The 13278-nt window shown below is 44.1% G+C and overlaps 1 protein-coding gene across 2 annotated transcripts in view; it reads left to right on the forward strand.

Annotated features, from left to right (window-relative positions):
- Positions 1-13278, forward strand: part of Slc5a12 (solute carrier family 5 member 12) — a 57668-nt gene that overhangs the window by 33505 nt on the left and 10885 nt on the right. The window contains exons 10-12 of one of the 2 annotated variants that reach the window (XM_004644119.2): positions 6342-6409; positions 10574-10660; positions 12586-12752. In XM_004644119.2, coding sequence (XP_004644176.1) covers positions 6342-6409; positions 10574-10660; positions 12586-12752 — 322 coding nt within the window. The remainder of the gene's footprint in view (positions 1-6341; positions 6410-10573; positions 10661-12585; positions 12753-13278) is intronic. The other variant, XM_023704231.1, reaches the window with a different exon arrangement.

Here is a 13278-nt window from a genome sequence, read left to right on the forward strand (position 1 = left end):
TTATTTTTTATTTTAACCTGAAATCAAACTTGGACCTTGCACTTTCCAGGCAGGCACTGTGCCACTGACTCAATCTCTGGCCCTTAAAATATATTTTTGATGTGCTGAAATTTTAATTTCATATTTTATCAAGTGTATTTATCATTTCTTTTACTATTTCATTATTTCTTTGTATTTAAAATTCATTCCATTGAAGTCTTAGTCATATGTTTACTTATATTTCATCCCAGATTACAAATAGTTTTAAATCCCATATTTGATATTCAATATATGTTATTTGTTTATGTTTAAAGATGAAAATTTTAGTGTTTTTGTCTTAAAATGTCAATTCTTTTAATCATTTACCTAGTATTCCTCCTTAGTTTTAAATATTTTTGTCAATATCAATATAGAATATAAAGTTACTTGTCCTAAAGGATGTTTCATATTGTATACTTATGTTCCTTAAAGTATTTATCAATTTCAGGACCAACACCATTTATTTATTTATTTATTTATTTATTTATTTATTTATTTATTTATTGCATTTACTTTTTATTGAATTTGTTAATGTTAATGTTCTTGCACTGCCAAACTATGCCTGAGAATCCAAGGAAGGAAATGGTACAATGGACTGCCTCATCCACCCATCATACAGTGTATTAGAACTTGATTCATGTGCACTTTTGTAATTTCACAGTCTTTTAAAAAGTTATAACAAGAGCTGGAATATAAATCTGCTGCAGTCTTCAGCTTTCCAGTACAGCGAGCCATTAAATAAAACTTCGCATTCACCTCACATCACCTCTCAAAAACATGACCCTCGACAAAATTTTGAAGGAAAAGGGGTACTTTTCATCACATTTTTAATAGGACACCTCTGTAGTATTTTATTTATTTATTTATTTTGTTTATTTTTCTTTATATTTTATATATGTTTATTATAAAATATCTGACAGACCAACTTACCACTTTTAGTTCATACACTGAAATTATTCCTATAGATATTTTCTTGTATACACGATTCTTGCAGCTCCTGATACCTAGCCATCCTTCTGGGTTAACTTTGCAATAATGTGCTGCACATCAGAAGTGCTCCGGGGAAGCATGGCCATCTTCATGAGCTTCCTGCTTGGCAGCAGCCCTGGTCTTTCCCACTGCATCATGCATTTTCCAGCTTGCATTTGGAGCGTGGGCACATTTCCCTCCTTAAGCCCCGGTGCCTCCTCCCACCTCTGCTCTCCTTCTCCACGCTCTCCTCCTCCTCTTCCTCCTCCCCTTCCTTCTCCTCCTCGCTCTGTCCTCCTCCTCCTCTCCTCAACACTATGCTAAGATCCTTTCCTGTGATCTCATTTATTATTAATATAGGGAAGCTTTACTGTCATTTACTCACTTCCTGTTGATTTATATGATTTAAACTCCTTTAATAGGAAGCACAAATATTGGCAGTAAATATTCACAGTTGCATCATTATTTACATTTACTTTTAGAGCTGTGGCTCCATTACATTGCCTACTTTGGCCTCAAACTCACAGCCCTGGCTCAATTCCCTTGTAGCTAGAAATTTTTTTTTTTTTCCAGAATTCGGGCCCTTGGGCTTGCCAGGCAAGCTCTTATTCTACTGAGCTATCTCCCCGGCCCCTGAAACCTTGTTTTTGATTGTCGTAGTATAAGTTGCTTGTTTTGCATATCCTTCCCTTTTTTTTTCTTCTAATGACTAATTTTCTCCTAGATGTATAAAGAATTCATATTTTTCTTAGCATTATTTTGAAATTTCTGAGACTTAAATCTCTTAATAATAATTTTGGTTCAGCTATTGTGCTGGTTCTTTACATTTTATTTTAAAAATTAACTCTTCGGCCATGTTTGCAAGGCTCCCGTGGGAACTGCGCCCACCCCACACTTACACTGCCCACTGGCTTTCCCCTAAACTCACTTTACATCCGGGTATCCAGCTCTCTGCTTATCCATTAGCCCATCATGCTTTTGAGATGTTTAAATATAATTGCATAAATCAGCACATTTTTCCCTAATCATTTTATCATGTGTACCATTAGCAAGATCAAATTGTTTTAGGAATATAAAGAAGTCACCTCTTATGAAATGAGAAAATGTGAAGTATAGATGTGCGCAGGTTGCCAAGTGCCCGTATTACGTAACCCAAGTGATGTCCGAGTAATGGAATGCATTGCTGTCGCCATGGAAACTTCTGCTGGGCCATTTGCACGAGTGCTCTGCTCCAGTTGCCCTCTGACGGCATCAGCGATGCGGGCTTTCTCCATTACAAACTCATTTCCCTTTGCTCAAATTTCATACAAGTAGACTCACATAGTACCTATTTTTTCTTTGTATAAAGACTCTTCATGGGCCAGTCAGATAGCTCAGTGAACTAAAGCACCTGCTTAGGGTGGGGTACTGGGGTGGGCGTGCTGTGCTAGCCCTACCCCAGGGGTGCACTGAGAGGGTGACTGAGACTGATTGTGGTGGCACTCACCTGTCATCCTAGCGCTTGGGAGGCTGAAGACAGGATCACTACGAGTCCAGCCTGTGTAGTGAGACCCTGTAGACTGTGTACTAAAAACTCCAATATTTAAGAAATCTTTTAAAAAAGACTCTTCACAATATTTTTTGTGACTTATATGGTACATGTTGCTTTGTGTACCCATAGTTCTTTACTTTTTATTTCTGACTATGTCATATATAGATATCCCACTTATGTGTATATGAGGGGATGACAGGTTCTGGTTTTGTTTTTGTTTGTCTCTAAACAGTTCTCAGTATCCACAAAGAACTGCTTCCAAGGTACCTTGTGGATTTCAAAATCTAAGGACGCCTAGATTCCTTATATAAAAGGGAGCAGTATTTGAATACAGCCTATGTGTATCCTCCAATAATCTTTCTTTCTTTCTTTCTTTCTTTCTTTCTTTCTTTCTTTCTTTCTTTCTTTCTTTCTTTCTTTCTTTCTTTCTTTCTTCTTTCTTTTTTCTTTCTTTCTTACAGCATCTCACTACATAGCTCAGACTTGCAGTGATTCTCCTGTTTTCAGCCTCCCCAGTACTGGAATTACAGGCATGCACTAACACATCTGGACTCAGTGGCAGGCTCAGTGAGCCAGGGGCTGGGGCCAGCGCAGCATGTGGTACTGGGGATAGAGCCCGCATCTGTGTGCAGGCACTTAGTCCACTGAGCTATCTCGCCATCCCCCCTTCAATGTACTTTCAATTATCCTCAGATTACTTATAATGCATAATACAATGTTTTAATGGTTTCTATCTAGATGTTCCTCAAAGCCTCATGCAGCCATAGTGGGGCTTTTTCAGAGGTCTAGAGTATGAGATGCCGGCATTGATCCATGATGCAATGCTAGGATCAAGGGAACAAGGGTGAAAGGGTACAGATGCTGCCTGCCCTAAGTAGCCTGGGTAGAACACAAGGGACAGAAAGAGCTGTGGCCATCCCTCGTTCCTTTGCTATCTTCTGCCCTCCATGAGCTCTTCCTCCTCTGTGATGCCTGTCTACTGTGGAGCCAGCTGAATAAGGACTGAGACTGCCACAAACTGTGAGATCAATGAACCTTTCTTTCTTTGGCTTTGAGTTTAAGGCATTTTGTCTCACAATGAAGAAAGTAATTAAGAGACCTGTCAAAGCTGTGTCAATGCTGTACTTTCCTGTGTAGGCAATAAGAATAGAAATCTATATATCTTCTGTAGAGATTCACTTTACAAACTATTTTCAGTCCACAGTTGATTGAATGTGTGGATGTGGAACCAAAGGAATGGAAAGCCAACTGCATTTCTATCAAGAGCCCTATGCTGTTTCCCTTTAGTTCATTACAAATAATCTTGTGCAACCCTTTCTGTGAACAAGTTTTCTTTGCTTTTTGATACAATGCTGGGAGTGAGATTTCGAGGCATAGCATGGCTTTTAATTTCCTTTTACTGATTTTTTAATGACATCTGATGCATTTAAACTTACTGTTGTTCTACCTTTTTTTTTTTTTTTTTTTTTTTTTTTTTTTTTGCGGAACTGGGGATTGAACTCAGGCCCTCGTGCTTGCCAGAGAAGCGCTTATTCCACTGAGCCATCTCCCTGGCCCTACCCTCTCTTGATTTTTTTAAAAAAATCTCATTTGTTGCCCCTTGGCTGATGCCTCCTTGTTTCCTTGCTTCACAGAGCCTGGGTGTTCTCCCATCACAGTGAAGTTGCCAATTTTCAGTACTGGCTTTTATGTTGGTTCTTTGGTTGAACTATTTCCAGAAGTTATACCATTTACCGAGCATTTGAGCTTCTGGATGAATAAGTTCATCCCTTCATGGACCTCATTTTCTCATAGACTATGGTTGAAAATGGGCTGATGGATGGCAACCACCCCGGCGCTGCTTGTGCCAATCAGGTGCCGACTGCTTTTCTCTACTCACAGTCTGAGTTTGCACTGTGGCCTGAGGGCGGTTTTTCTCCCTCCTAGCTTTCTTTCTTTTTGTGGGGTGACAGGCTCCGGGTCTCTGTGGAACCCTGTCTTCATCACTTTTCTTATAACTGTGCATAAGGCCTGACATGCAACACTTAAAAAGGAAGTTTGTTTTGGATTTAAAAAAGTTTGTGGCGGGTTCAGTCCACGTGTGGCTGGCTCCACGCAGGGCAGCAGGGCAGAGGGGCTCAGTGGGGGAGCGTTGCTTAAGGTGTGGCCATCAGGAAGCAGAGGGAGGCCACAGACAGGCAGGGAGGGAGAGAAACCCTTAGGTCCCACTCTGCTGAGCCACCTTGCCCAACCGGATTCCACACCTTAATCCAACCACCTTCCAATGCTCTGGATTATGATTGCACAAGTCTCTTAGCCAACATCCAGAACCATAAGACTGCCAAGTTTCCTTAAATCCCCACCTTTCCAGACTGCTGGAATCAATCCTTTTTCAGGACAAAATAGCAAAAACCTAAATGGAAGGATGACTGCCCTAGAATCTCATTTGAATACAAAATTGTTGGCCCAGCAAGATGGCAGTCAGAAAAAAGAAAACCCTTCCTTCCTTCATTTCTTCAGGTAGATAGAGTGTTTCCTTCGCAGAGAGCAATGCAGAGTCAGGGAAAACCGCTTTCTTCATCCTAACCATCCATGTCAAGATCGTGGCAACCATTGAGAAGCTGGGCAGCTGTGTGCTGGTTGTACTTGGTTCATGGTGTTCTTGTGAGCTCTCTTTTTTTTTATCTCCTTTGCTTGTTGAGAAGTTAGAAACTGGCATCAAAATTTGCTCTCCTGATTTGAAAAGTGTGTTTGTCATAATGAATATTTGATCAGTTAACATATATTAAATTGGAAATAAAACGCTAGTATGGTAATGACAAACATCTAGCACAGAGTGCCAGATACTCCTCTGGATAGAGTGATCTGGGTAGATTGCTGGATGGGCTAATTTATGGAGTGGAGTCCCTGGTAGAGCCGGAGGTCCTTGGCATAGGAGTTAAGTTCTAATTTGATAGCACGGCGCCTGGTTACGCCCGCCTTTGGTTGGAATTCAGTACAACTGATGCTGTCATTAGACTGGCATCTGAACTGGGGATTTAGCTGGGCCAGGGTGCAGAGAGAACGAACAAAGCAGGCTTCTCTCCTTTTCAGTCACTCTGTCCGTCTCTGTCTCCGTGTCTTTGGCTGCTTCTCCTGTTCTTAGTTTATGGCTTAATAAGGGAATTCAAGATGTACTCAGGTGTGCTTTTAAGATGAGTTTGAAACAAAAGGGCAGAGAAATGGAAGATATTTTTAACAGATCATATGAAGTAGACAACATCTTTTAAAGTGACTAAAAATATCCACTGCTGCGTTACGTGAGCCCTTCGGCTCTTTGAATGTAGTCACTGGAGGTTCTGTGGTAACACGGACGAAATGATCATTACGTGATAGAAAGGCGGACCCGGATGGTGATGTAAAGAAAGCCCGGAAGGAAGAAACCAGAGCCCCTTTCCAGGGCTGCACACCTGGAGGAGGATGAGCGCAGAGCTCGCAGAGAACTGGAGGGGATGTTGGGCTGAGCTTCAAGGAAATAGTAGCTTCCCTGGCCTCGGAGGAGGTGGGATGTTAACAAGGAATAACTCCCACTCCTTTGCATGGTTTCCTTGGTCCCTTTGTACACTGCCCTGTTGCTTCCTGGGATAAAGCTCTTCCGAAGGCTTTGGAAGGCCGTTCCTTCTGCCTGGCCTGTGAGAGGGCACGGTGGGCAGACGGGGCTCCTCAGTGCTCCGCCCGTAGCCTGGAGCGGAAGCGCCGTCCTCCCTGCAGTCCTGGGCCTGACACGGTTCTGCCTGGGGTTCAGTGTCTGTCCCCAAGCCAAGAGACTTTGGGGGAACTGAAGCCCGCACATTTTCTCTTCCAGGTCTCCTGTTCGGCGTTCTGTGCACATCCATGGCTGTGGCGGCTTCCCTCATGGGGAGTGTCGTGCAGGTAACCAGGGGAGAAGTCGGAATTTCACACAGGGATCTCCCGTCTTTCAGTGATGCGGGCAGGGTCCAAAAGTGACAGACATGTTCCCTGCCAGTCAATTGGCTTTCAGAAACTACTAAAACTAGGAATGGGATAATGGCACAGTACATTCTGTTAAAATTAGACACCTAAATCCTAGGAAAACCTTTCAAACTAAATATAAGAACGTTAATAGCCACTTGCATGCGTGTAGTCTGAATGCTTTAGGTGCAGGCTTCGATGTTGTCGCCCGTCCCATCCTCATCCCTGCTGTAAGAGGCAGTATAGCCACAGTGTCCACTCTCTAGGAGCAGAAGCTGAAGATGACCCCACATTTGCTTCACTGAAGCAGAGCAGAGCTAGGCCACAGCCCCTCTGCTAACTATGATCCAAGCTGAACTGCTCCTCATATATCCAACTTCAATTGCACAAAACATCAGCACTGGAAGGAGGCTCAGGATGGCCCTTCTAGCTCCTCCCATTGTGGCTGATTGCAGGAGAGGGTGAAATCCTGCTTGGGTTCGCACAGTGGCTGGGAGTCCCCGACACACAGCATGTTGTAGACAGGGATCTACAAATTCCTTGAGTGGCAGCAATGCAAAATGATTCCATTGCATATAGAATGCCAGTAATTATGGGATTCCTGTCCCCAGTTGTAGAAAAAGCAACTTTGGAGTGGCGTCTACTTTTCAGAGCAAATCTTACCTGAGGACTGCTCACACCGGTTCTTTTATTTCCCTGTCAAAGTTCAGGGACGTGTCTGGGAAACGTGAGCGATGAGATAATTTGCCTGTCTGCAGCAGACAACTTTTGCTCCTAGAGCTCTGGTGTCCTCTCCCCTAAGCCAGGGGCCTTCCTACACCCTTCGCCTTCCACAGATGCCCGATCGTCTCTTTACAACGTCCGAGGTACTCGGCAAGCTCTTCAGCCACACAGAGGAACGGGCCGCTGGCAGGCTTGCCTCGAGGGCCAGCAGATGCACCTTCAGAGCTGGGTTTTCCCAGGATAAGGGGCCATGTTTCCCAGTCTACTCAGATACTCTGCTCTTCCTGGCTTTCCCTGTTTCATTGCAGTTAGCATTTACTCTTTTTTTAGAGTTATTATAGTTTATTATTTCTTCATATTAATACAACTGTATTATAAGTACTGCTCACATTTATTGTAGGAAATTTGTGTTTGCACAAAAGATATTTTAATTATTATTTTCCCATTCTCTTCACCTCCCTCCAGGTCTTCTTCCTCTCATTTACAAAAGCCTTGTTTCATTTTGTTCTTTCTTATGTTAATTTTATTGAGAAAGAAGTAGCAATGAGACAGTTACAAAACAGGTTAGTAGGACAGTTACAATAATTAATACATTGCATATAATGCAGTTTATCTTAGAGGAGTGTCACCCTTCCCCTCTGGTGGTCACCTGAATGACAACTCCTTAGCTTTCAGAGACATTTGATTTTTAAGCAATGCTGGCGTGAGGGCTACAGAACAGGCAGGGAGAGGTGGGAGACAACTGTCACAGGCAGGTGGGGAGGCAGCTTGCGCTAAGTCAGTGGGGCATCCTGGGCCCCTTTCCTCATTGGGCAAAATGTGTGCCACGCAGTTCTACAACACAGAAGATGCTGGTGCCCCACAAGTAAGAACCTGGTCTGGTTCCTGGGCCAGGTGTTTGTCCCTAAGAGCTCATTCACTTCCCTGAGCTCATCTGACTTTGATGGCTAAAGGACGATGCCTGCAATTCACCTGTTTAATTTTCCAAATGGCTTTGCCATCTTGAGTGGGATGGATCAACATTTTGAACTTCTGTAAGAATAAAACAAACCCCAGGCATATCAAAGTCAGAGAGCCTGGTTGCATCTTGCGTTCCCCCAGCCGCCCCTCACTTACATTGTGTGTCTGTGGGAGATCTAGGTTGTTCCTCTTGCGGTGTTTCTGCAGTGCGAGGGCATTGCTTTATTTTAAGAATCTACACAATGCATTCCTAGAGCATCCTATTGTGAAAAACGCTAAGGGAACATTTTCCAGTTGAAAGACTCTGGCCCATGCTGTGTGCCGCCTTCATGTTGTGGAGCCGCAGCACACCTCAGCCAGCTGAGGGCTGTGGGCAACCTAGCGTGTGCGCTGTGGTCCAACTACAACTAGGGCACCCAGAGCCTTCCTAGGGTGGGCTGGAAGGGCGAGCCAGAACGTGGCAGCCGGCCTCCCATGCACCAGGGCTCAGCAGAGAGTCACGAGGAAGTCACTCTTGCCGAGATGCTTCTGTCCTGCATGTCATCAGCTGGCTCTTTTCAGCTTTGTGGTGACTTTGAGACATATCTTAGACAGTGTTCTTTAGATCTCAGCCCATTCCAACAATCAGAGCACATGGATGACTCAGAAATCAGAGTTCTGGAGCACAGCTGGTAGGTAACAGTGGTGATACAGAAAGAGCTGTCAAAAAAAAAAAAAAAAAAAAAAAGAAAAAGAAAAAAAGAAAGAATGAAAGAGCTGTTCGTGTTCTGGGTCCCTCTGCATGAGGTCCATAGAGGCCAGGCAGACTTCCTGCTTTTTCTTGGATTCTACACTGAATGTTCATCAAAAGGCAAACAAACGAAACCAAAGCCAACCGTGAGCAGCTATTATGTTGTGTGCCTCATACGTGAGAAACGTGAGGCACAGACAGCAATGGAAGCTATTAGGCAGAGGCCACACAGCAGCCTCCACTGCAGACCACCTTGCTGAGCCTCTGTCCTCTGCCTGTAGGAGTACCACAGGTGGGATGCAATCTTTGACAAGGAATAAACTAACTTTGAATTAATTCTTCCAATGAAGCATGAACATCACAAGAATACAGTAAAAATCAAAGTTTTTGTCTTCTGCCCTACAGAAATACACATATGATTGCAATTGAATGTGTACCTATATACACAGGTATTTAAACCCAGAAACTCTTCTATTCTTTTTTCATTGTGATCAAGTACTGGCTTTCTGTTTAGTGACTTTATACGTTTGTTAATTTTTTTCCATAGGGAGAGATAAACATTGCTATTTTATTGACCTTCCTATACAATTGCTCACAAGTTCCAAATTCAGCAACAGGAATTGTGACATAATGTTACCGTCACACAGCAGGGTGATGCCACATGTAATAAGAGAGGCTGGGGAGGATGCCACTGACCCCGCTTGTGTCCAGCCTGTGGGTGGCAGATCCGAGGTGCTGGGTTCTCTAAAGAAAAGGATCGTGACCATGCAATGCTTCCCATCTTTCTAAAGAGAAAGCCTTCCATGGCAGCTGGAGAATGGACAGCCACTGGCCCTGTGCGTTTGTGGGGAGAAGGAAGACAAGTCTGATGTGGAATGAATTTGAGCTAATGGTAGAAAGTTTACCAGATCCTAGTGCTGTGTGACAGGCTAGGATTAGAATGTGACCATTGGCAGTGGGCTCTTTCCAAGCCCTTTTCTCTCTTAAACAAGACAGGATGTTACAGCGACTTATCTCTTGAGTTTTAAAGTGCTCTTTTTGAGAAAAAATGAGGGTCTTACAGCCATAAAAATCTGAATTAAAATCTCACTTCTGCCACTTTCTGAATGGAAATAGATTTTTTATGTTTCTTTCAGCCCCAATTTTCTCACTTACAAAAGTGTTACCCACTAATCCAGAATTATGGGGCATACCAGAGGCCACGCGTCCAGGGTGCCGAGGTCTTTCTTTACGTGAGGTCTTCAGCATGTTGTCTTCTCAGCGCCTTTCTGCGAGCCAGGTAGATGCCTTGTGGGATGGCACAGGAGACCCAGAGAGCAGTGCTCAGGCAAGGACTCCGCCACTGGGCTATATCTCTGCCCAGAATTCCCTTCCTGCTAAGATAAAATAAGACTGATCAGTTAATTCCTCCTTAAGTGAAATGCACTTCACTTGTGTTTCCTCTTTATGCATACACACACACACACACACACACACACACACACACACACACAGAGGCACAGGCACAGATGTGTGTATATACACTTTTTCTTCTTTTACACAAGTGTTGCTTTGGACCTACAACTGGCCTGCAGAAAGCAGGCAGTTGATGAGCAGCATGGTGGGGACGAGCGCTTGGGGTCCTGCTGGGTCCATCCAGGAGGCCCGGAGGAGTCAGAGGGGGCTGACCGTTGGTTGCATTTGTCCCACAGGCTTCCCTCAGCATCCACGGCATGTGTGGGGGACCCATGCTGGGCTTGTTCTCCTTGGGACTCGTGTTTCCTTTTGTGAACTGGAAGGTAAGGATCGCGTACCCCACACCACGCTTCTCAGGCCAAGTTGTACCTGCTGTTTTCTTTCCCCTTTCATCCCCATGCAGAGAAGCCATTTGTCCCTGCTAGGATGAGTTCACGGATTTGGACAGAATTTAAACAAGACCTGAGCCCTCCTATATCTGACTGCAGTGAAGTCATTTTCAAAACAAAAAATCAAAGGGAAGAGGTGTTCGTACACTAAGATATGTCAGGCATCCATCCAAGCTTCCCCTTTACAGATAACACTGACACTTCTCTCATTGCAAGGCTCATGAGATGCATTTTAAAAATGAAGTGGATTCAGAGATAGTGCATTAAAATATAATTAAAAAAAATCAAAGTTTGAAAATGCATGTCAATTTTATTTGTTCACCACTTCCCTAAAATAGCTCATGTTATTGAACTAATTAACTGATGTAGGCAGTGGGGAGGGAGAAGCCTGGTTTCACGCTGGTGCTGGAGCTCCCTCACGGTGCTCTACGGGCCAGCTGGTGGCAAGTGTTCAAGGAGAAGTTGGCTAAATGACTGCATAGGGTGTGAATCCAAGTGCACATGCTTAGGGAAAGGCAATAAAGTGATATTTTAAAAATATTTAAAGAATTATAATTTTCTTAATCTAACAACATTATCATCCACTTACTTACCAGCATGTATGTTCAGAAAGTCTTTGGGCTTCGGGAACATGGCTCTGTATTTGTTTACGTGTACACTGCAGGGCACCCTGTTCATCCTGGGTCACCCCTTGATAAGTCTCCTTGGCTGAGTAAACAGAGTGGCATTGGTACCACCTCCACCGCTGTCCTATTAGGATTAGTATGTTGGGTTCCAGGGACCTTGATGCCCTTGAGGATAATACAGGAAGACTATGCCTGGTCTCCCAAAATCTACGCAGTAGCTCCATAAGATTTCAGTGGTTTGCATCCTTCAATTTTGGTGGATCATACACTCAAAGAAAGAAGAGTTCTATTTTGTGACCTGCGAATATTATATAATATTAAACAAGATCAGTGTCCCTGTCCTTCCTGGAAGATAGCCAGCTTCTTTTGTTTCACTGTTGTCTGTGGTTGCTTTTCTGCCACAGTGGCACAGCTGAATGGCCTGGACAGACACTGGAGCGCACAAGGCCTAAGACATCAACCTGGCTGTGGACCATAAGAGTTTGTAGCAGTCTGGTCTAAGTCAAGGCACAAGCGTTCAAATCAGCCACAGTGCATTAATCCTCCGAGACAACGGAGAAAGCATTCTGGTGCTTTGTGCCAAGATTCTCTATGTGTTCCACAAGCTAGCAATGTTTTCCCTCTCCCACGGAGGGCCCCGCTTTGTGGCCCAGACCAGAGGCCTCAGCGGCTCTTCACGACCTCTGGCCCTGCGAGAGCAGCTGCTTCACTCGCAGGAGAAATCAGTCCTCGCCTTCCCATGGTTTCTCCAGAAGTGCAACTCACAAGCAACGGAACTGCTACCTCCACTTTCTAGCATTTACACTCAAACAAAACCCCTAGCACATCAGGGGATTTTGAGGGCTGTCCTGCGTGACTGCTGCTAAGAAAACGTGACCACACTGTCTCCATGCTCTGAAGTTTTCCTTAGCTTCTGAATTTCTTCTGCAAGGAATGAGGTGCAAACTCTTTCAAAGTGATGAGAACAAGAAACTATAAGGAAAAAAAATTCTCAGAAATCTAAATAAAGTCATCACTGCACAACTGTCCACTGTCTTAGTATAGGAAATAAACTTATTGCATGAAGAAACTGTCCTGTGGCAGTTGGAGTAAGAAGCAGGCCTTTCCCGATGCGTGTAGTCAAGACCGGAGGTGGACAGCCACCGTCCAGGGGCAGAGCACTCCTCCCCTCAGGATTCTATCCCAGACAGCCTTGTCTGATCTCATTAATTTCTTTTCTTTTCAACCATCAAGGGTGCAATAGGAGGCCTTCTGACTGGAATCACCTTGTCGTCGTGGGTGACCATAGGGGCCTTTGTTTACCCCGCACCAGATGTGAAGACCCGGCCCTTGCCTTTATCCGTGGAGCAGTGTGTGCCGACAAACCTGACCACATCAGCACCTTCAGTCTTCCCCAGCAGGTATATTGGCTTTGAAGACGGCCCAGCGCTGGAGGGTAGGCAGCAGGTTGGGGGAGGCGCTTTGTCAGGGGTGCATGTACTGAAAGCTCCCTGCTGTTCCCAGAGAATCACACGGGGCTTCACAGTCAGCTTTCTCAGGGGCTTTTCCAGCACACAGGAGTCTGGAAGTGACCTCGGCAAAAGTGTAACTTGGAGGGATGAGCAAGGCTTTAGGAACCCCTTCTGGAACCTGTAGTTTGATGACTAACACAGTGATTGATGAACAACGTTCCTTTCTAGGTCTGACCTGAGTAAATGATTAAAAATACCAATATATGGGAGACACTATGCTGTAGGGAGAAGACCACTAGCTTGAAATTTAAAAATCTTCTCTTGGACTTACTTTTTACCAACTTCTATGATAGGAAAAATTCGCAACTTTGCAATTTTGAAATTCTTGTAGTCCCAGACTACAGCACAAGGGTATTAGCATCTAATTCAGAGAGTTTTGTGAAGATTAGATGGCATATAAATTACATACATATAA

Source organism: Octodon degus, unplaced genomic scaffold (assembly GCF_000260255.1).
Source record: "Octodon degus isolate 3935 unplaced genomic scaffold, OctDeg1.0 scaffold00193, whole genome shotgun sequence".
NCBI classification, from domain to species: domain Eukaryota; kingdom Metazoa; phylum Chordata; class Mammalia; order Rodentia; family Octodontidae; genus Octodon; species Octodon degus.